Source organism: Armigeres subalbatus, chromosome 2 (genome assembly GCF_024139115.2).
Source record: "Armigeres subalbatus isolate Guangzhou_Male chromosome 2, GZ_Asu_2, whole genome shotgun sequence".
NCBI classification, from domain to species: Eukaryota; Metazoa; Arthropoda; class Insecta; order Diptera; family Culicidae; genus Armigeres; species Armigeres subalbatus.
In genome coordinates, this window is record NC_085140.1 from 16661395 (window position 1) to 16683438 (window position 22044).

The window sequence follows — 22044 nt, forward strand, 5'->3', positions numbered from 1 at the left end:
AGTTGGTACCTTTAAACATTTGGGAAACCATCATACTATGCGAATGTGGAAGCATTTATGTATTGCATAATGGCAATAAGGCCGATACAAATATTTAAAATCTATTTTGTCTCCCCCCCCCCTCGGATTTTTTTTGCCAAAAAATAATATTTTGAGGGGGCAACAAAATAAAATTCGGATAACTTTGAGGATTTTCAAAACATTCTTTAACAAATCCGAGGAGTTTTTTGATTTTTTTCATTTTAATATTTATTTTTTATTATCCCCCCCTTGACCTTTCGGAGACCAGTAGGACAAAAAGTTAATTAAATATTTGTAACGGCCTAATAGCAAAATTCAAAAAGTTAAAGATTTGATGTAACTTTCAATGTTTGGTTGCTCAACATTATGGAGCGACGCTGCTACACTGTCCGCGAAACTTGCACTGGAGCACTCAGTTGGGCAGCAAAATAACTTTTCTCAGTGTTAAGAAAATTATTTTGAGCTTTTTAGTGGAATGTCTTCACTTGTCATAAGACGAGTTTGTACAATCCCATTTGTTGGGGCGAGTTTCTGGCTTGAATAAAACCATCTTGACAGCAGTCTTCATGATGAACAGCTTCAAAGCTACAATTTATTGCTAATTAGTTTACAATTCTGAATGGTTATACAAACAAACTTACATTCTAGTGTACAATTCAAACTGCCCAAAAATCTCATTCACTTCTTCTCACTATTTCACTTACAACTAAACACTTCTGAAGCAGTTTCAGTGGCGCACGATTTCAATGTCACTAAAAATTCATTCTAACACCATTTAATTCCACCACTTAATTGTACCTTGACGACCTTACTGTTGAGGTCGAAATACGCATCTGTCAAGGTACAATTAAGTGGTGGAATAAAATGAGATTGTACAAACTCGTCTTATGACAAGTGGTTTTCTCAGTGGTTAATCTATCTATATAATATATAGGAGAACGGTTCGGCACTTCATCTCATAGCTCCCATTCCCATCCCATCAAAACCAAAGCAATGAAAAAAGTATTTGCTTTGTTTTTTATTTTTGTGTTTGTTTCAGCAGTGAGCACGCATGTTAACAAAAAGAAGCAACAAGATTGGTGCTGTATTTTCTGTTTTGCGATGAGATGAATATATGTTCAGTGAGATGGAAAACGGAGCAGCTCCCCCACATAAAACTTAATGTTTGTATGTATGTTCCATCATAACTTTTGAACTTCTTGTCCGACGACGATAGCGATGTTAGGGATAATGTTCGGAAAACGGGGAAGGTTATGGAGGAACTGGTATTGCTCAGCTATCAATCACCTCAGGGTAACTTCTGATCTCCCCTTAGCCGATTTCTGCCAAATTTGGAACACACATTCTTTATATTAAGGAGACGACGAGAGTGGGTTGAGGGAAGGGTGTGGAGGAGCGGTATTTTTTAGTTATCGACCAACTCAACTCTTCATCGAAATCATGGTTTGCCCAGTGAAAAGCAATGATCAATGTGTTTCCTTCTGGATGGTGAATGTGATCCCTTCTTTAAAAATAGACGTTTGGAATTAGGCATCGGTGGATGTTTTTCCTTCTTTAGAAATAGACGTTTGTCCGGAATAAGGCGATTATGGGTTCGATCCCTTCTTCAAAATCAGTCAATGTTTTCAAAGGTAATCTGCCTTCTTTTAATCAAATGATGAAGTATCAATAAGAAAACACAATTATCCTGTTGAGCAATTAGTTTATTCATTTTTCGATTGCGAAAACTGCGAATCTAACTGGCAATTCCGAGCAAGGCCTGGTACATACAGCTAGTATGATATAAAATTGCTTCTATCTTCAAAAATGTTACATTTTTCGAAAATATGTTGCACTGGTCAAAACATCCCAGTACAGTGTAGGCAGGACGATATGCCCTTACCAACTGGACACAAGCGTTGCAGTTGCTTCCACAGGATATGAAAACTATCGAAATATACAATCGAGTAATACCGTCTCACTCTATTTAGTTTTTGGTGCTTCATTACTCATATAAGACTAAAAACTAAATAGGGGAAGATCCCCCAGCGTCGGACACCTCCTTTTATCATAGCATGCATGCATTGACGTTTCACGTCGCCAACGACAACCTAAAATATGTTATTCTATCATCAACAATCAACAAATCTACTCGAGTATTGTTCACTATTTCTATATTCCACTTTATTAGAATTCATTTTAAATAAATAATACTTTCATTGCATTTTTTTTGGCAACTTGGCCGTACGAAAATCTTCTACACTTCATTTCTAGCCACTGTTCCTAGAACCAGAGGAACATCTTGTTCCTCGTTTGTGATCAATAAGACCAAACGCTTCACAAAGGCTTCACAATTTTCATAAAAGCATATGTGCGCTGAAAATTTGCTACCCAACGTGTCACAAAGGCAGTTAAAAAAAGCGAGCGGAACAAGTTTAAAGCTATGTCCATTTAGAATCCGGAATAATAGAACATCTGTATCTAGGTAACGGATTAACATACAAATAATGATAATACATCGAAAAAATTAAAGGTAATTTACTGTACTTTAAGGAAAAAAAATAAATGCAAATCATTCCTTGTTTTCTAGTGACAATTCGCACTTTATTCTTTATTCCTCTCCTCTTACGCTGCACACCTCCGGAGACAACTTCCTTGGCACATTTGTTTCCAATTTTAGTCATCTGAAACGCGTCCCAAGCTGTTTATCCACTTTTATTAGACTGCCACTTCATTATTGCCCAAAATGTCTCCATGGGCCGGAACTGCGGGCAATCGGGTGAATTATGTTTTTATTGTTGAAATCTACGTTATTATCGCGGTACAACTGGAGGACTTCCCGGCTATAGTGGTAACTCACCAAATATGGTCAAAATTTCAAGGGACCTTCATGGGCTTTCATGAAACTTAGTACGCGGTTTTTTGAGACATTCTTCCTTGTACAGCTTAGAGTCCATCGTCTTATTCGTCGCGAACACGTTGGTCTTTGCTCTGCAGCTGCATATCTCTCGCCAAATCATCAGTTTTTTGGCAAATTTGTCCATAAAAGCAAACTTAATCTTTCAGGAACAACTCCTCGTGCCGTCGCTATGCTAAATTTCTGGCCAGGAAGCTGTCCTAAATCCATTTTGACGAAGGTTCGACCGTCGATGAGCAGGATTATCAACGGGGGTGTGCAGAATTTGTTCTCTCTCTCGGCTTCCATCTGCAATAATTTTTGACTCGCTGAACGAAACACCACCAAACACCACCACACCACGGTCACTTTGCAATACAATAAATGATTCCGGATTCTAACTGGACAGAGCTTTAGTTCGATCTTGGATTTGTTTGTCTGTTCTATAGAAGCAAAGGTGCAGAACTGCAGACATCACAAAAAGTTACCCAGACATATCTAAAATAAAGTAATAATTATCTATATTTTATAGCCTATTCAGATTACGCCATTAATGACATAATAATTGGCGTTTCAGGGTAAATACGCTTCATGATGTCATTATTTACGTAATATTCCATACATTTTGCGCTGTCAAAAGATACCCGCTAAAAAGAGTCATAAAGAATTTATTACGAACAATTATTACGAGAGAGCTTTCGTTCTAACTGGGATGCAGGGAGAAATTCAACAAAACAAAACTGACAAGCGTCACGCTCTCTTTGCCAGAGAGAAAATTCTCTCTGTTTTCATTTCGTTTCGTAGTTGACAGTCATGCTCTTTCTGTCGCAGCAGAGTCGAATGCATGTTAGATGGAAATCTTCTGAGCGCTGAAGAATAACTCGGATTGTGATGGTTTTGTGGAAAGCATTTTATATGATGAAAAATAATGATGATAATTATTTATTCTCCACTTATTCAACATGAATTGTTTAAAAACAGATGCTCTTTAGAATTAACATGAAGTATTTAACTTAAACCTAGATTTAATAGAACAAATCGAATAAATTTTCAAAGTTCAAGGGCCAATGCGGAAGACAATTTAAAACGTAGGAATGGTTGTAAAACGAATATATTTGATAAATAAACATGATTTCATAATTTTTTTAATTCTGCTCCTTGAATGGCTTAATATACTTTGATTTCACCATTTTTCACCGGGGCCAACTGTACGATTTGAATGGGATGTATATATAAAGTAGAATAACCTTAAATAAAACATGGATTGGTAATGCATTAATTCATTCAAAATCCAGTTTAAATTATATCACATTCACACGATTCGATTTTGTTAGAAGCTGTATCATTGATTGTCGAGTAGAACGCAATGGTTCAGTTTCCATTTTTGAAAAAAATTAAATTGCTGAGTTGCCCTTCATACATGGAGATAGTGGTGGAAATACATTTTAGTTCGATAATATTTCTTGAAAATTGGTCCAATCGTCTTTTTTTATTTATTTGTGAGAATTCCCAAAAGTATCTAAATTTTTCTATCAAACCTCCGTTCGATCATAGCACAGAATCAAAATATTTTTAAACTTAAAAATAAATTGAGGAATAGTCTGATTCCCGGAAGAACGGCGCACCCAACTAATGAATGTAGCTTCGCTCATTATCCTTAATGAGAGCTTCAAATATTCTTCGAAAATCCCTTTTCATATTTTTTTAAATATGTTTTTTAATATTTTTTTTTTGTAGAAACTTTGTTCAGAAAAAAATGTTCGATTGTCGCCACACAAATGCTTGATTTCGCAAATTAAATTATAAAACTCTGCTTGAATTCAACCCTGTATTAGCGTGAAATGAGGAAACATGGAAACGTCAAGATATATTATCTTGCTGCAGTCTGAACACCTCGTAATAATTGGATACCCTCTCACTTAACTGTTATTGGTTACGGAACGTAATAGATAACATCAATGTTTACTTAGACGCGCGGTGCTTAGACGGAATTTCCAGTTCAGTGCTTGGAAGCAGTTAATGTCAAACACGTCATAGCATCCGCCATTATGGCGAGCGTGAAAAGCTGGATAAATATATCGAACGAGACGCTATTAATGTTCAAAATATTACAAATTTCGTGACCGTCTTCAAACTTTAGATTCTGATTTGATACCATCGGGTAAGACAAGCTGACGCATTATTACTGTGTAGAGCAATCGCAAATCTTTATCTTGACTCCCAATGTGGTTTTATGATTCTGATGAATCGTACTACCTTATAAGGGTTTGTTCTCCAAACTTCAGAGGGTTCTATCAGCCCCCTGTTGAAGAACTGTAATCTCCATCTGAAAATTGCCCTTGTAGATGTCCAAACCCTTTGCTACCCCGCTATAGCATATGCCTTACGATCTGAAGTTTTGCATAGTTTAGCAATGTCTTGAATATCATAAGGAAACTGTAAAACAATATTTTCATTTATTGCAGCCTACTTGCCTTTTCAATGCAACGGGCAACAAAGGAATTTGTTGAGAGTTGATCTTAAAATTCTAACTCGCAAAAAATCCAAATTTTTCAAAATTTGTGACTTTAATGCCAAACACCGTTCATGAAATCTCACAAAAAGCCATTTATAATCCAATCAGCTCTACTCTTAATAATCAGTACGCTAGGCGCTAGACTAATTAGTTGGTTAAAGCTCTCTAAGCCGAAGTAATTTTCCAAAACATTTTCACCTCACTAACTGGATGTTGACTGAATCAGTTCTCATGCACAATATATACGATGTCGGGCCATTTGGCCGAATGCCGTTTGGTCGAATGTCGTTTGGACGAAAAGTTTCAAAAAATTAAATTGCGACTAATGAGAAATAGGAATTACATGAAATGTGCAATGAGTGAATAGTGAAAAGTGACTAGTAAAAAGTGAGAAGTGACAAGTAAAAAATGAGAAGTGAAAAGTAAGAGGTGAGAAGTGAGAAGCGAAATGTAAGAAGTGAGAGTGACAAATTCGACGTGAGAAGTGAGAAAGGAAAAATGAGAAAAGAGAAGTAAAAAGTGAAAAGTAAATTGTGAAAAGTGAGAAGTAAGAAGTATGAAGCAAGAATTGAGAAGTGAGAAGTAAAAAGTAAGAAACGAGAAGTAAGAATTGAGAACTGAGAAGTGAGAACTGTGAGGTGAAAAAATGAGAAGTGGAAAATGAAAAGTAAACAGTAAGAAGTTAGAAGTGAGAAGTAAAAAGTAAGAAGTGACAAATTCGAAGTGAGAACTGAAAGGAAAAAATGAAAAGTTAATTTTGAAAAGTGAGAAGTGAGAAGAAAGAAATCTAAAGTGAGGGGTAAGAATTGAGAAATGAGAAGTGAAAAGTGAGAGGTCAGAAGTTAGAAGAAAAAAGATTGAGAAGTGAGAAGTGAAAGGTAAAAAATGAGAATTGAAAAAAGAGAAGTAAGAAGCGAAAAGTGAGAGAAATTCGAAGTGAAAAGTGAGAAGGAAGAAGTGAGGAGCGAGAAGTGTGAAGTAAGAGGACCAAGTAGTGAGAAAATGAAAGTGAAGTGAAAATTGGAATTTTTACCTTAATCTTTATTCCTCCTTCTTCCTTCCTGCTTTCCTTGAGAAGTTAAAAGTGAAAAACTCTTGGAGTAAGAACTGCGAAGTGAAAGTTAAAAAGTGAGAAGAGAAAAGTTGGAAGTGATGACTTTGAACACTCACTTTCGTTTCTCACTTTTAACTATTCATTTCTAATCAGTCACTCCTCACTTCACTTAAGGAAATCACTTTAAACTATTCGGCCAAACGGCCGGCATTCTGTCAAATGACCCTAAACCATATTTCTACATGCTTTGAAAAGTGTTTGATATTTTGGAAGAAAAATATATATGTGTTCTCTATTCGATACCGTCCTAACTCGATGATCCCTTCAATATCGGGTAAGGGAGAGTTCACTGTAAGAGCTAGTGTTCCCCAAGGCAGCATACTGGGGCCATATTTCCTGACTTTCGAAATCAGTAATAACGATTGTGGACGCACGGCTACAAAGCAAGACCATGCTGAGGGTGGCTGGGTTCGATTCCCGGTGCCGGTCTAGGCAATTTTCGGATTGGAAATTGTCTCGATTTCCCTGGGTATAAAAGTATCATCATGCTAGCCTCATGATATACAAATGCAAAAATAGTAACCTGGCTTAGAAACCTCGCAGTTAATAACTGTGGAAGTGCTAAATGAACACTAAGCTGCGAGACGGCTCTGTCCCAGTGTGGGGATGTAATGCCAATAAGAAGAATAACGATCAAAATTAAGCTTAAACTACCCTATTCACTCATACTTACTATTTTAATTAGATACTTAACCCTAAGTAACAAACTGAAATATGGTAGCAGTATTGGAATTACAGAATTAAAATTCACTATTTAGCTTACCGAAAATTCCATACTCACATACCACCCGCCTTCATCTTTATAATGGGACCATGGAAGTCATAAAATAAACATATTCTATTATCGCAATCAATTCCGCCTGCTACTTGTGAGCATATTCTTGCTATCACGTTTGTCGTATCTCAAAGGGAAATGACTGTCTTTATAAAATATTCAACAGCATAATTCAATTATCGACATGTCAGAACATAATTTTGATTGTGTTTTTTCCATTGGTTTTGTTTTTCCCTTCTAGCTTCCTCCAGCGAATGACCGAGTACATGGAGTACGCCAAATTGCTGCGAATAGCATCGGAGCAGTCGGATCCTGTCGAACGACTGAAGTATGTGTCGGCATTCGCCGTATCCGCTCTGGCATCCAACTGGGAACGGCTCGGGAAGCCCTTCAACCCACTGCTGGGAGAAACGTATGAACTGACGAGGCCTGAGTTTCGAATCATCTGCGAACAGGTGAGTACCATAAGACGGAAGGTTGCAATTATTCAAAGATCTATCAAGGCATCGTATTCGTATCATAGGTATCGCATCACCCACCGATTTCGGCATTCCACGCCGATTCAGATGGTTTTTCATTCCACGGTTCGATTCATCCCAAGCTCAAATTCTGGGGCAAAAGTGTGGAGATTCAACCGAAAGGAACCGTGACCGTTGAGTTTCCGAAGCTTGGTGAAGCTTACTCGTGGTGCAACGTGAATTGTTGTGTGCACAACATCATCGTTGGTAAACTGTGGATCGAACAGTATGGAGTTATGGACGTGGTCAGCCACAAGAACGGTATGAAAGCGACGCTCAACTTCAAGACGGCCGGAGTGGGAAATAAGGATTTGCACAGAGTGGAGGGCTACATATCGGATCGGAAGTAAGTATGGGTGGTAATACATTTATAAATACATTTGAAAGAATGATTTTTTATGTGCTCTAATTTCAGTAAAAGAAAGACACACTTTCTGTACGGCAAGTGGACGGAGTTTATCAAATGTACTGATTATACTTCGTACGAAGAGTATTGCAAAGAGAACGGTTACAAATTCAAACGAGCGGATGAACGGAGCAAAAGTCCGAATGAATCACCGGGAACTACTCCTCGGAAGGTGCTATCTAAGCTTAATAGTCTCAAAATGAGTTCGTTCAAGAGCTTGTCCATATCGGAGGTAAGATTGCCAGAAAATCCATTTATGGTGCTCCTAATTTTCGTTTTGCTTTTGTTTCCTATCTTGCAGCCTGACGATCCACCGGAACCGGCCGAGGGTGACATCCCGAAAAGTGATTCCACCTACTCGATCGATATACCGAACTCGGTAGCCCTGTGGGAGGCAGAAGCCCGTCCCGGCAATACGGCAGAGTACTACCAGTTCACAAATTTTGCCATGTCGCTAAACCAAATGGAGGATCACATGAGGCCGCCACGGGCTCTGTGTCCGACGGATTCGCGGCTCCGGCCCGATATTCGAAAACTGGAGCAAGGTGACATGGATGGTGCGGCTGCGGAGAAGACGAGATTGGAGGAGAAGCAGCGCGAGAACCGGAAGAAGAGTAAAAAGGGGGACGATGGAGGGCTTTTTCCAAGGTAAGCGGAAGCGAATGGAGGAGGGGAGACTGAATCACATGAAATCATCATAATGCCAATTATGTCAATGATTAGTATCTTTTCAACATTTTAAATTGTTTGTAGTAATGCACTTGACTGTAAGCCCGAGCAAAGGCAGATAACTGAAATGATATCAAACTGATAACATACTAAGTTATCCTTATTATCATTTTGATATTTAGTTATCAATGGTGTGATTAACTGATAACTGATTAATAACACATTTTATTATCAGTACAAATTTGCCTTTTCTTTACAATTTCGCGTCGTTCAGATATCGTGCTAAGCATTCTATTCTTGTCTTGTCTTGTCTTAGCACATGCACAGCCAGTATTGAAAAGCATCCTGGAAATGTCGGTTGTATTTCCGAGCATTTTCTTGTCTGCATTAATATTTGCAGCATATCATAAATATGACACAAGTTTTAAAACGGCCAGGCCCACCGTGCAGGCTTGGATTTTGGAGAAAATCCATAACTCCCCGGCAATCAGATTATTTAGTAATAAATAACATGATCAACGAAGAGTTTTGAATCTACGAAAGGAAGAAACGGGGACAGCCGTACAAACCGTTTCACATTCAGGGGAAAGATGATTGACGAATCGTTGGGAGTGACTTTGCAAAGAAGATTATTGTACACTCCTAAGCATTATTCTATTCTTTCAAACAAACTAACTTATGGAAACAACTTCCCTAGGTATGGTGAATGCTCATCCCAATATGTTCAACACGAGATAAAATTCTACCAAATAAAAACTGCGAATCTTTCTATAATCAGATTTGCCATACACACTAGGATTAAGATTAATCCAGCTTTCCGTTCTCACCATAATGGCGGATGCTATAAAAAGTTTGACAAGAACTGTTTCTAAACACTGAACTGAAATTTTCGTCTAGGCAGATTTCGGAACTGGTAACTGGGAATGTCGAATAATCAAGAAATTGGAATCGATCTGGTGTGATGTGGAGAAAACAATCAAGCTCGCACTGAAGTCGATCTAGAGTGCGGCGCTGCAATATGCTCAACTATTGACAGTTTGAACCTAGGATTGAACCACATTGAACGCAAAATACAAACCCGGGCGAGATCGTTATCTACAGTCAAACCTCCATGCTTCAATATTTAAGGGACGGTCGTCTCATGGAAATATCGAGATGTGGAATAATTTGGAAGGAGTACTGTCATCACAGTAACCTAAAAAACATGTTTTAGTATGGAAAAATTTGCTTCCATGAGTCGATATCAAGTCATAGAACATCAGCTCCTGGAGGTTCGACGGTATATAAATAAAAATGATTAAAAAAAGTCGAGTCAAAACCGATACACTGAAGACGACCTTACTATTGAGGTCGAAATCCGTATCTGTCAAGGTACAATCAAGAGGTGGAATTAAAGGGATGGTACAAACTCATCTTATGACAAGGGAAATATAATATAAGTTGAGGTTTCTGTTGTCTAGATGTGATTAGCGAAAGGATTCTTCAAATAGCACTGAAATCGAATTACAGTGTGGCGCAGCTAGCAACCTAATGATAGACAATTAGTAAGAAAATCTAACCTGAGCAAGGTCGGGAACGATTTTCTAGTATTTATATAATATATTATATATTTAATTAGTCACAACTGAAAAAAAGTATTCAATAAAAGGATGATGAACTGTATTTATCCTATTTGATTGCCGATTCGCTATTTCGAATTAAAGTCGGTTGTCATTTTTGTTATGTTGACTGGTAATTCAACCAAAATGATAACAAATCTAGTTATCAATATAACTGGATAATTAAGTTTGTTATTTATAAGTTATTCTGCTTTGCTATCTGTCCAGCCGACTAATATTTACATAAAATGGTCATGGCACCATGATTTGATTATAGTCTTCAGTAAATACAAGATAGTAGAAAGCGTAGTGCTCTTCTCTTCTGCATAAGAAAGCGTAATTGGGTGAGTGCCTATAGAGACGACGCCGTACAATCACACGATTTGAGTTCAAATCCCAGTGAATGTCAACATTTTTTTCAATGCGTAACGAAGTCGGCAAAGAAGATTTAACTATTTTGGTTGATAAAACAGTGATGACTGATAACTAAATAATAAGTAAATTAGTTATTTGAGTAAATAACATGTATAACAAAATGTGTTATCAACTTGGTATCAGTGATAACTTAATTTATTTTCATTTAGTTATTTCAGGAATAAAATTCTGGTATCATTTTTGTTATGTTGGCTGTTAATTCAGCCAAAATGATAACATGTTTGGTTATCAAAATGTCCGATAACCGGATAATCGAATTTGTTATCAGTTAGTTATTAATTTCTGCTCGGGAGGTCTCCTGCGGTGCTGGCGTAAGGCACCGCAGGAGACCTCCCGAGCAGAAATTAATAACTAACTGATAACAAATTCGATTACGATTACGATTACGAAACATTACGAAGGTGAAAAGTATCTTCAACGAAAGTGAAAAGCTTCTTTAATTGAAATTATTATTGAAGGATTTTTATATCTTAAGTGGAAGATAAAATTGTGCTTATTCTACGTCTCGAATGACTTGAGATTTGTCAATTTCAACTATTTTCACGTGATACTCACTGATGCGAAATGCTTCTTCTTACCCGAAACGTAGAATTTCGGAATGCCGATTAAGTTTTTGGGTATTTTTTAGAAACTTTGCGATTTTTTATGATTTGTCCAACCTAACGCGAACTCATTTTTATCTAATTTCAAAAAAATCAATGAATTTGGTACCTGGTGGGTCGCAAGCAATATGGGATTCTGCTAGGTGGATTGCATATCTAAAAGTTTGGGAACCTCTGCTCTAGAGGCATCATTTTTCGAGTAATACCAAACTGCATGTCGACGTCATCGTAACCAGCTCCACACCTACATAGATTACTATCGACCAGATTTATTCTGTAGAGATGTGCGTTTAGTGAACAATGATTTGACATAAGTCTCGACACCACGCGAATGAAGACTCGACTTAAGTCCTCACTTCTGAACCACGATTACCCAGAAACTGGAATTATGGAAAATAGCCACCGTCCATGTTCATTGTGTGTCTAATTGCCAGATTTGACGAAACAGAAATGGGAAAAATTCGTTGTTCTAGATTTGTCTGTCATAAACCTTGCCTTCCTTGCCGAAAATTGAACAGTGACCTAAACAAAGATAATCTTGAATGACTTTAATGATTTTACTACCAATACACGTATCGGTTTTCATAGGTTTGTAAGAAAAAAGGACGCGTACTTAACTAGTCATCGACCTGAATGACTCAATGGAGCTAAGACTATCCGAGAAGATGAAATAATGATCAACGTGCTGATCGGACATAATCCCACAATCGGGATTAATTGCTGTAAGCTCATCAGCAAATACGGTTCATGAAATTAACGAAACGTTCTAGAGTTCTCATTGAAAGCACTGTCACCAGTGAATCATGCGAGATCCTTCAGAGAAATATCTTTTGTTGCATTCAACATGTGGAGAAAACAGTTGCTCAATGTGTATAATTGAGCTTCTTTCGAAGGACGAAATTGGTGGTGGCGAATAAATTTATGATAATAAATTGGCTAATATAACTTTAGATAGTAGGTAATTGTGTTTATCGTCTTTGTTTAGAAACAAAAAAAAATCAATTATTGACATAAGGCGAGTTTAGGACGGTTCCATTTAATTTCTATACGTTGTTGTAAATGGAATAGTACTAAACTTGATTTATGCTAGTGTAGACATTCCCTTAAAATCCAAATCTAAGTCGGCTTCTAAAGTGCACACTCTGTAGTAGGAAGGCACACGCCTGATCTTCGGTAAACCTGTGTTTTTTTGCCATTGAAGAGGCCCAGTAACATTATTTTTTCAGCCGTTCGGTCTGGAAAAAAAGTGGTGGAGACGCATAGTGTTTTTTTTCTGTTCGGTCAGGTGGAGACCCATAGTGTCTGTTTCGTGAGTAAAGTAAAGACGAAGGGTAAAAACCATACCATCGGCGTAGTGGACACGCATGGTCGCCAGTGCGTTCAATCAGTGACTTGCGTGGAGGGAGTGAGACGAACCATTTCGTAGGGGTGGTAGGGGTCGTCATTGTGACCTAAACAGTGAGCGTTATTAACAAAAAAAAAATCTCCATCAAAACTAATACCCGGAGCTGGATTCTGGGTATATACTGCATCTCTGGACGAAATTTGAAAAAAATCGTAAGGCTCGTTTTGGAGTTACGCCCTTTTTAAGACGTAACTGTAAGATATCGAAGAAAATCAATATAATATCTCGTCTTATGCATATTTCTCAACTTCCATTGAGTCATCAGCAATAAAAGTACACCGGATTCTTTTTTTTTACACGGAGGATGCGTTCCGCGTAAAAAAAAGTTTTATGATTTCTCGACGAATCATGCAAAATGGAGCAACTTTGCAAAAATTTTGTATGGGATTTTTTTTACACGGCCGTGTAAAAACAGAATCGGGTGTAGTTTGCTGATATACCAGTTGCATACTACAATGATGTACCAGCTTTGATTCAATGTATTAAAAATAGTAGGCATATCCTTGAAGGAAATGTATTTATTGAAAATGGTATCGATTTCAATAATTCCAGATCAAACAAAAATTTCAAAACCTGGCGACAATCGGCTACAAGTGCTGTCTTTGTATCCACACTTATTACCTGGAAAATTCGAACCGTATTTATATGGAACAGTTTGTCAAATTGAACCATTTCGAGTACATTATTGCAGGTTATAAGCCTGATAATAGGAATAATGACTAATTGCGAAGCCGAGAAGAACTTGAGAGCGGCGTTTCCAGGACTATTGTAAATATTCAGCTACTAATAAAAATTGAAAAAGTCGGGCATGCTGCGAAAAATACATCTAATTCCCGACAAGGACAGTGATTCAATATTGATGAAGTGTCTCCCTCTTTCAATCCACGTGAACACTCTTTGTTCGTTAACGTTACATAAAAGCAGTGTTAAAACGAACTGGGCAGATTTATGGATTTAAGGTGTAGGGTTATGTCTAATACCTCAAAGGTATCTTAAGCATAAAAACGGCTTCACTGAGCATACCACGATCTTCTCGATGCTGCGCACATTTTGTAAAATAATGCGGATTTGAGAAAGTTTGTTGACGTATGTGTGGATGAAGCTTTAGTAAAGAACAGATGGGTTACTGCTCCTTGAATGCATGTACCCATACCAATATCAATAAAAACCATAGAATTGAAGTGCAATTTACGTTGTTATTTTTTTTTCAGCAGTAAGCATGCACGAGAGCATTGGAAATGACACGTATCAAGTTGAATCAAATAACTTTTGTCACATGTTATGTACAATTGTGTTTTTATATAAACAAGTAGCCCTTAATGGACCTTAAAACTTTTTTCTAATATGCCTTTTCTCTAAATCTAAAATTGTTGGTGTTATCGGAGCATGTTATTAATAGTGGTACAATTACCCTATGTGAATGACATCTGTTGTTTTTGTTTAAAAATTTTGAAGCATTTTCAAAATGTTTGTAACTCCTCATATAAACCTTCACCTGAATTCTATGTCGCAATTAATAAGTTCGTTGTATCCTGGGAAAGTTGGGATTTTCCGAAGACCTACAAATATCATATCCCAAAGATTCATATAAAAGGATTTTTTAATACATTCGGCCATGGGCAGGGATGGCACAAAGAGTATATATCGACATATACGCCGAAGTTGTATAAAACCCATCTCTTGCGAGCTGAAATTTATTGCGAAAAGAAGATATGTGTGCATTTGATATTGTCCATTTAATTTAAACATAAATAAAAAGGGTTAATCATACGTAGTTGGCTAGAATTGAATGTAGACTTAAGATGAAGCTAATCTTATTTTTAAATGTTTTTAGACAAATCTCATATTACTTATCGTCATAGTCAACAATTTTGTATGGAATTCTAATGGCTATAACAAAAAAAAATCTTTTTTTTTATCGCTGACGACACTTTGGAAATTGAGAAATATGTATTTGACGAGATGTTATTCACAGAATTTTGTTTTTCACACGATTTTGTTTCGGTTGAATTTTTAATAGGCTTTAATTAATGACCAAAATCCATGCAACATGTTCCTAAAACCACTAATAATCCAGAGAAAAGTCAGATGATTATTTATATACGATAATCATGTTAGATGTGGATACAACTTAGAAAATTTAGATCGTGTTGAAACAGAATCCTGTGAATTTCTTCGATATATATCAGTTACGTCTTAAAAGGGCGTAACTCCAAACGGGCCCTACGATTTTTTCAAATTTCGGCCAGAGATGCAGTATAGCCCCAGAATTCAGCTCCGGGTACTAGTTTTGAGGGAGAATTTTTTTTGTTAATAACGGTCAGGGGAGCACCGTGTTGTGCGGTATGATTGTGACGAACTTTTTGCTTCGGTGCGGTAGAAACGCACAGTCGTCAGTGAGATTTTTTCGGGGCGAATTTCGACTGCCATTTCTTGAGAATTTCGAGACCAAACCCGGAAGCATCGTTTTGCAAAACAAACGTCAAGTTCTACCCGTGCCGTTTGGTGGTGCGCGCGGGTAAACATGGAGATGGTGATAAGAAAATTATTTTGATTATTTTAAGTCGAGTCAAGTACGAGACACTGAAGACGGCCTTACTGTTGAGGTCGAAATACGTATCTGTCAAGATACAATTAAGTGGTGGAATTCAATGGGATTGTATAAACTCGTCTTATGACAGGTGATGGAGATGGAGTTTCATGGATCCAGACAACACGTTCGGACCTCTGCAGGTCCTGCGAATGCAGGGAATAAACGGACCTCTCCCAACCAATCCGTTTTTGCTGCGCTGCTCCGTTGAAGCCTTCCTTGGGGGATAAGTTGACAGCGCAAGCAAAGTATGGATAAATTAAGTGACGGTACACCCGTGTCCATCGTCGAGCATCTTTCCTCAACTCGGTTAAGTGTGTGGTATCAAACGTCGACTCTGCCGCTCTTTTTGACGATTACTTCCTTGGCCAGTTTCAGGACCAAGGTGTGCGCGACATCTACCGGAACAAGAAAAGGCTTCCCGGTGGCAACATGGTCAACAACCCGGCAATTGTATTGACGATTTCCGGCTCTGTCATCCCGGAGTTTGGTAATTTTGGATGATCAAGATGTCCAACAAGGCACTATTATCCGAACCCGATGAGGTGTTACAAGTGCTGGAACTTCGGACACACTGCGACAAGTGCCACCCCGTTGACGCCACCATGGCAACGGACGAGGCAAGCAACACTCACGATGCTCCGAGCCACAGTTTTGCAAGTTCTGCAAGACTAACAAGCAATATAACAAAGGAAGAAAGTGGCAAGGTTCAAGAAGAAGCGGAATAGACCAAGAAAGAAGTGAGAAAAAGGTACGACATCTTTAGCTATCCACCCAACCAGCGGATGGCAGATTTTAATACAGTTCTGCATAAGAACCTTACAGAAACTGTATAATAATTGGGCATATACAAAATCTGTATTATTTCAATACAATTATTGTATTGAAGTAATACAGATTTGTATTATTTTAATACAATATTTGTATAAAAAGCTTACAGAATTGTATATGCCCAGATTTTATACAATAATTGTCAGATTTGTTTTTTGGGTGTACTTCTGACAGTTCGGACGTACAAATGCAGGCACCCAAGAGGGACCGTGCCTCATAGAACCAAGGACTCGACAAACCACACCGGGACCTGCTAGTTTCGACCTCGGAGCCAGTAGCTATTGCACTCCAGAAAATCCACCGAGCATCGCCGGTAACTATGGATCGCCGGTTGGAGTACGATGTCCCACCGTCGAAGCCGAATTCCTGGCAGTAGCAGTAAGACTGAAATGGCCGTTCCCGATAACCATCGCACAGTGATGCGTTTGGCGAAAATCGTGAAATTTTTTTTTACCACTTTAGGTTGTTGTATTTTTACATCAGTGACTTCGGAAATGAATTTTACAAAAATATGGCGCATCGAATGCCAAAAAGTTCCAATTTTTGCCACAGGTGGCGCTGCAAAATGTAACTTCCTTAATAAACGATTTTTAAATATGGTGTTTTTCGAAAAGTTGTAGTGTAATCTTCTTTTTAAATAAAAATGAGTGGAGATATCCTTCCTGACGATTTAACTTATGAACGGGTTGACCGATTTGCAAGATTTTTTTCACTAATCGATTCGTTTTGGGTCCGCAATGTTTATATACATAAAAAGTGGTTGATTTAACGAGAAAAGGTGAAAAATCATTGAAATACATTTTGGGTCAGCTGTTCAGGAAAACAATACAATCTCACGGAAATCGATCTAGAGGGAGCCGACCCGATTTTAAGTAAGTACGTTTAATTTCCAATGGATAAGGTGTAAGGTACCCCGGGGCAAGTGAAAATACGGGGTAAGTGGGTACTATGGCTGCCGATCAATCGATAAACGTTTTTAGTGGTAATAATCTTCTAGAAAGATGAAGCAGGACTATCAACGAATACAAAAATATTTGGAATCAAAACCATTTGAGGCACCATGCTATTGCTTGATCATGGCTTTAAACTACCGGAAAAAGCAATTACTTTTATTTTAATTCAATGGAATTTCCACAGAATAGTCGTTTCTAAATATATCATTGATGTGGAAGATGAATAGTTAGAGCAATTAAATAATTGTGTGACATCGAAAACGATTTATAAGTTTTAATTAAAGCCAAAATTTGCAATTTTTGCATGCCCTTTAGTTTTAACATACATGGGGCAAGTGGGACATATTTGAAGAACAATTTCGATAGAGCCATTTTAACTGTTTTTAAATCGTTGTCTAGTAAAAAATACCTTCGACACTCATATATCATATGGTATTTTTTTTCTAAGTGCTACCGTTTCTGAGATATAGCAGTTATAAGATACAATATACCGATTTTTTAAATTTTCAGTAATTTTCGATTTTTTTCGAATCTTAGGCCCTTGTCAAAAGGTTTTTTGCTTAGGCCCTTGTTAAAAGTTTGGCTAGAGTCAAAATGGCAAACCAATGATGCAGATTATGTTTTTTGATCACAAATAATGTATATGCAAAATTTCAGAGAAATAAAAAAATACAAAATTGAAATCTCACAGAGAATTGCTCTTTAGTTGATTGCAGCGTCACATTCTAAATCGATTTCAGTTCGAGCTTGATGGCTTTCTACAGAACTCATGAAACCGTTGCATTTTGACAATTTTCCAACATTACCCGTTAAATTGATCAACTCCTAGGAAATCTTGCAAATCGGTCCATCCGTTCATAAGTTATATTGCCTCAAAGAAAATGTAAACTCATTTTTATATATAGATTGAGATTTCACCACATTGCATACCACGCTGTCGAAAGTTGATGTGCAAAGTGAAACTATTTTTCTTTTCTGTTCATCCAATCACTTTAGAATGAATTAGTTAACATCCTAACATAATACACTTAGCAATGAATCACATGCATCGGCTGGTTTGCTACCCGCCACTGCCAGCATTTAGGCGCTAACATATACCGTGGGGCATCGAAATCCGTACACTTAAGCACCTTAGTATATGAAAAAGTCATTAGAAAATAGGAATCGAATGTAAATAAAACGTTTGTCATTGACACAGGAGCATGAAGGCCTCTACTTTTGAAGTGTGTCACATTTACTCATTAAAAACTACGAAAAACATGATAAAATAATGAATAAATTCAACTACTCCCGACTCGAAATCCGTCCACCGTGGACGGATTTCGAATCAAAGGATCAAAATCCGTACAGCTATTTTTTACCTAAATATTTAAATTGAAGCAATCTGATTGACTAAACTACCACTGTAAATAGTTCGATACGCACCTTGAGAAGCCATCCCTTCGATTTGTATTCCGCTCATCTTATGTAATGATTCGCAATTAGCAATTAAAACACAGTTTTTTTTGGTGCAATCATGCTCTACCCGAAAACAAAATGGCGGCAAAAACTCCGCGTTTGGTGGGTGGAGATTTGTTTTTGATTTTTGTTGTTTTAATGTCAAAGCCTTCTTTCCATTTCAAAGGGCCTAAAAGCTTACTGCCAAGTATCTGAACAGGATAAGATAAATTATTTATACATTAATTTACTTTAACCCCATTTAATTTGTTGATATCTCATGAGGTGGACGGATTTCGGTGCTGTACGGATTTTGGTCCCGCACGGTATGCGCGAAAAGCAACATGCAAGTTAACCGCCAGAAATTTGCATGACGAAAAACATCTAACGCGGGTTTTCTTAAAAGTAGGAACTTTTCACGAAAAAACTATTTGGTACCAGTTACATAGGATGGTGTTCCCTACTACTCCCACAATTTGTTTTGCTATGAAGGTTGCTTTTTGAAATGTTGCTTTTCGCGCATATATGTTGTGGGTATAGAACCAAATTAACACAGCATGGGCAAATGATTGGAAAAGGCATTGGAACGTCTGGTGCATGGTAAAAAACTCTACTTTCCCCGGCGAGGACTTCCCAAACCGTCGGGAGCAGGTTCCACCTGCGGACAGGTCATACCTTTCCGGTCCGAACAATGCATAGAATAACAAATTATAACAAAATGAAATTTAACTTTTTCTATGAAATATATTTTTTTCCTTTTTTGCACGAGGTGAACTAGGGCCTAGGGTCGAAAACCTTGTTAACCCTTTTGTTACCGACAGGGTACCCAGGTACCTTTTTCGTTTTCAAGTGAAAATTTTTTAGGGTTCTAAACATCGCAGGGAATTGACACTCCGTGACCTCTTCAAACGCGGCAAAATTAAGTTTTGGGTGGTCCAAAAATGAAAATCCAGTAAGGGGGGGGCTTGGGGAGGGACTTCTGAATATTTTTACCCCGTAACGTACCGACAGGGTACCCGGGTACCCACGTTTTGGTATGACCATAACTTCGTCAGTTTTTAACCGATTTGGACGATTCCGTTTGCTATGGATTCAGAAATTCGTCCTCTATTTGATCCATGCCACATATAACCGATCCGGATTACCTGGTAACCGGAGTTCCAGATTTGCTAGACCATGCCTCAAAAATGGAGAAGTTGATCTTATAGAATCCAAATGATGATTTCCTGTACCCTGAGCTACCAGTTTCGCAGAAAATTCGAGGATTATGACTTCCCAACGTATAAGGACCACGTGACCATATGGACTCGGAACGGACATCCCGGAATAGGTTCCCGTGGGCCCTATAGTGGCCCTGGCAATATGGGTATCAAAATTCTTGAAATTGTTTCGGTAACATGTTATTCATATAGTTGAAACCATAGGATGGATATGACCCGGAACGGTAATTCTGGAACAGGTTCCCGGAGGGCCCGTAGTGGCCAAAAACTCATTTTGAATAAACCCTAGCAATATGGGTATCAAAATTCTTGGAATTGTTCCACAAACATGTTTTCCATGTAGTTGAGACCATAGGATGGATATGAACCGGAATGGCCATTGTGGAACAGGTTCCCGGAGGGCCCAAAGGGCCCGTAGTGGCCAAAAACTCATTTAGAATAAACCCTAGCTATATGGGCATCAAAATTCTTGGAATTGTTCCGGAAACATATTTTCCATGTAGTTGAGACCATAGGATGGATATGAACCGGACCGGTCATTCTGGAACAGGTTCCCGGAGGGCCCGTAGTGGCCAAAAACTCATTTAGAATAAACCCTAATAATATGGGTATCAAAATTCTTGGAATTGTTCTGGAAACATATTTTCCATGTAGTTAAGACCATAGGATGGATATCAACCGGAACAGTCATTCTGGAATAGGTTCCCCGAGCGTCCGTAGGGGCCAAACACTCATTTAGAATAAACCCTGGCAATATGGGTATCAACATTTTTGGAATTGTTCCGGAAACATGTTTTCCATATACTTGAGACCATAGATTGGATATGACCCGGAACGGTCGTTCTGGAACAGGTTCCCGGAGGGGAGGGCCTAAAGTGACCATTAATTCATTTGGTAGAAACCCTGGCAATATGGGTATCAAAATTCTTGGAATTGTTCCTGAAACATGTTATTCATAAAGTTGAAACCATAGGATGGGTATCAACCAGAACAGTCATGCTAGAACAAGTTCCCGAAAGTCCTTTAGTGGCCACAAACTCATTTAGAAGACACCCTGGCCTCAAAATTCTTGAAATATTTTCATATTTCCGCTTTTGTCACGTTTTTGACCCATTTTTCATCCACAAAAAAAGTTGAAAATTTCAGTCGTTCTTTTTATGTTTGTAAATCATTCAGCAAACACCAATGATACTTACAGTGCCTGTGGTTCATTATAAATCATTTCTGAGTACCTGTCAAGAACTTTTAAGTCGTTTTGACAAGAAATAACGGAAAAAGAAGATAGCAAGTGTTTCTTCTAAATGAGGGTCCCCTCGAAAACCTGTTTGAGAATGACCGGTCCATTGTCAAACCATCTCATGGCCTAATAACCCAAAAGATCATGCTTCCGAGACAATTTCATGAATTTTGATACCCACATTGCCAGGGCTTCTTCAAAATGAGTTTGTGGCCACTTTAGGCCCCACGGGAACCTGTTCCAGGATGACCGGTCCGTTGTCAAACCATCCAATGGTCCACTTACTTATCAAATCATGCTTTCGCTACAATTTCATGAGTTTTGATACCCACATTGCCAGGGTTTCTTCAAAATGATTTTGTGGCCACTTTTTGGCCCCACGGGAACCTGTTCCAGGATGACCGGTCCATTGTCAAACCATCCAATAATGGTCCAATTACTTATCAGATCATGCTTCCGAAACAATTTCATGAATTTTGATACCCATATTGCCAGGGTTTCTTCAGAATAAGTTTGTGGCCACTTTAGGCCCGACGGGAACCTGTTTCCGGAATAACCGTTCCGGGATTAATTCATAAAATGGTCCTGTAACGTAGTTAAGTTATATTCTTTAAATTTCCAACGAAGTTTATTAGTCATGACGCAAGAAATCTTCATTTGGTTGAATATATATCTTCAATTTACACATACTTTGGGACTTGGCCCAGTTAATCCGGAATTCCGATTACCAGGTAATCCGAATCGGTTCTCTGTAACATGTATCGAATAGCGGGTAAGTTTCTGCATCCGTAGCAACCAAAATCGTCAAAATCGGTGAAAAACTGACAATGTTATGATCATTTT

General features: G+C 38.0%; 1 protein-coding gene across 8 annotated transcripts in view; it reads left to right on the forward strand.

Moving 5' to 3' along the window:
* The window catches only part of LOC134217950 (oxysterol-binding protein-related protein 2), a 73511-nt gene that overhangs the window by 45146 nt on the left and 6321 nt on the right, over positions 1-22044 (forward strand). For all 8 annotated transcript variants that reach the window (XR_009981192.1, XM_062696799.1, XM_062696802.1 and 5 more), the window contains 4 exons: positions 7542-7755; positions 7824-8164; positions 8234-8456; positions 8526-8872. Coding sequence is in view for 7 of the 8 variants with exons in the window: in XM_062696799.1 (XP_062552783.1) it covers positions 7542-7755; positions 7824-8164; positions 8234-8456; positions 8526-8872 (1125 nt within the window). In the remaining variant the exon portion in view is untranslated. The remainder of the gene's footprint in view (positions 1-7541; positions 7756-7823; positions 8165-8233; positions 8457-8525; positions 8873-22044) is intronic.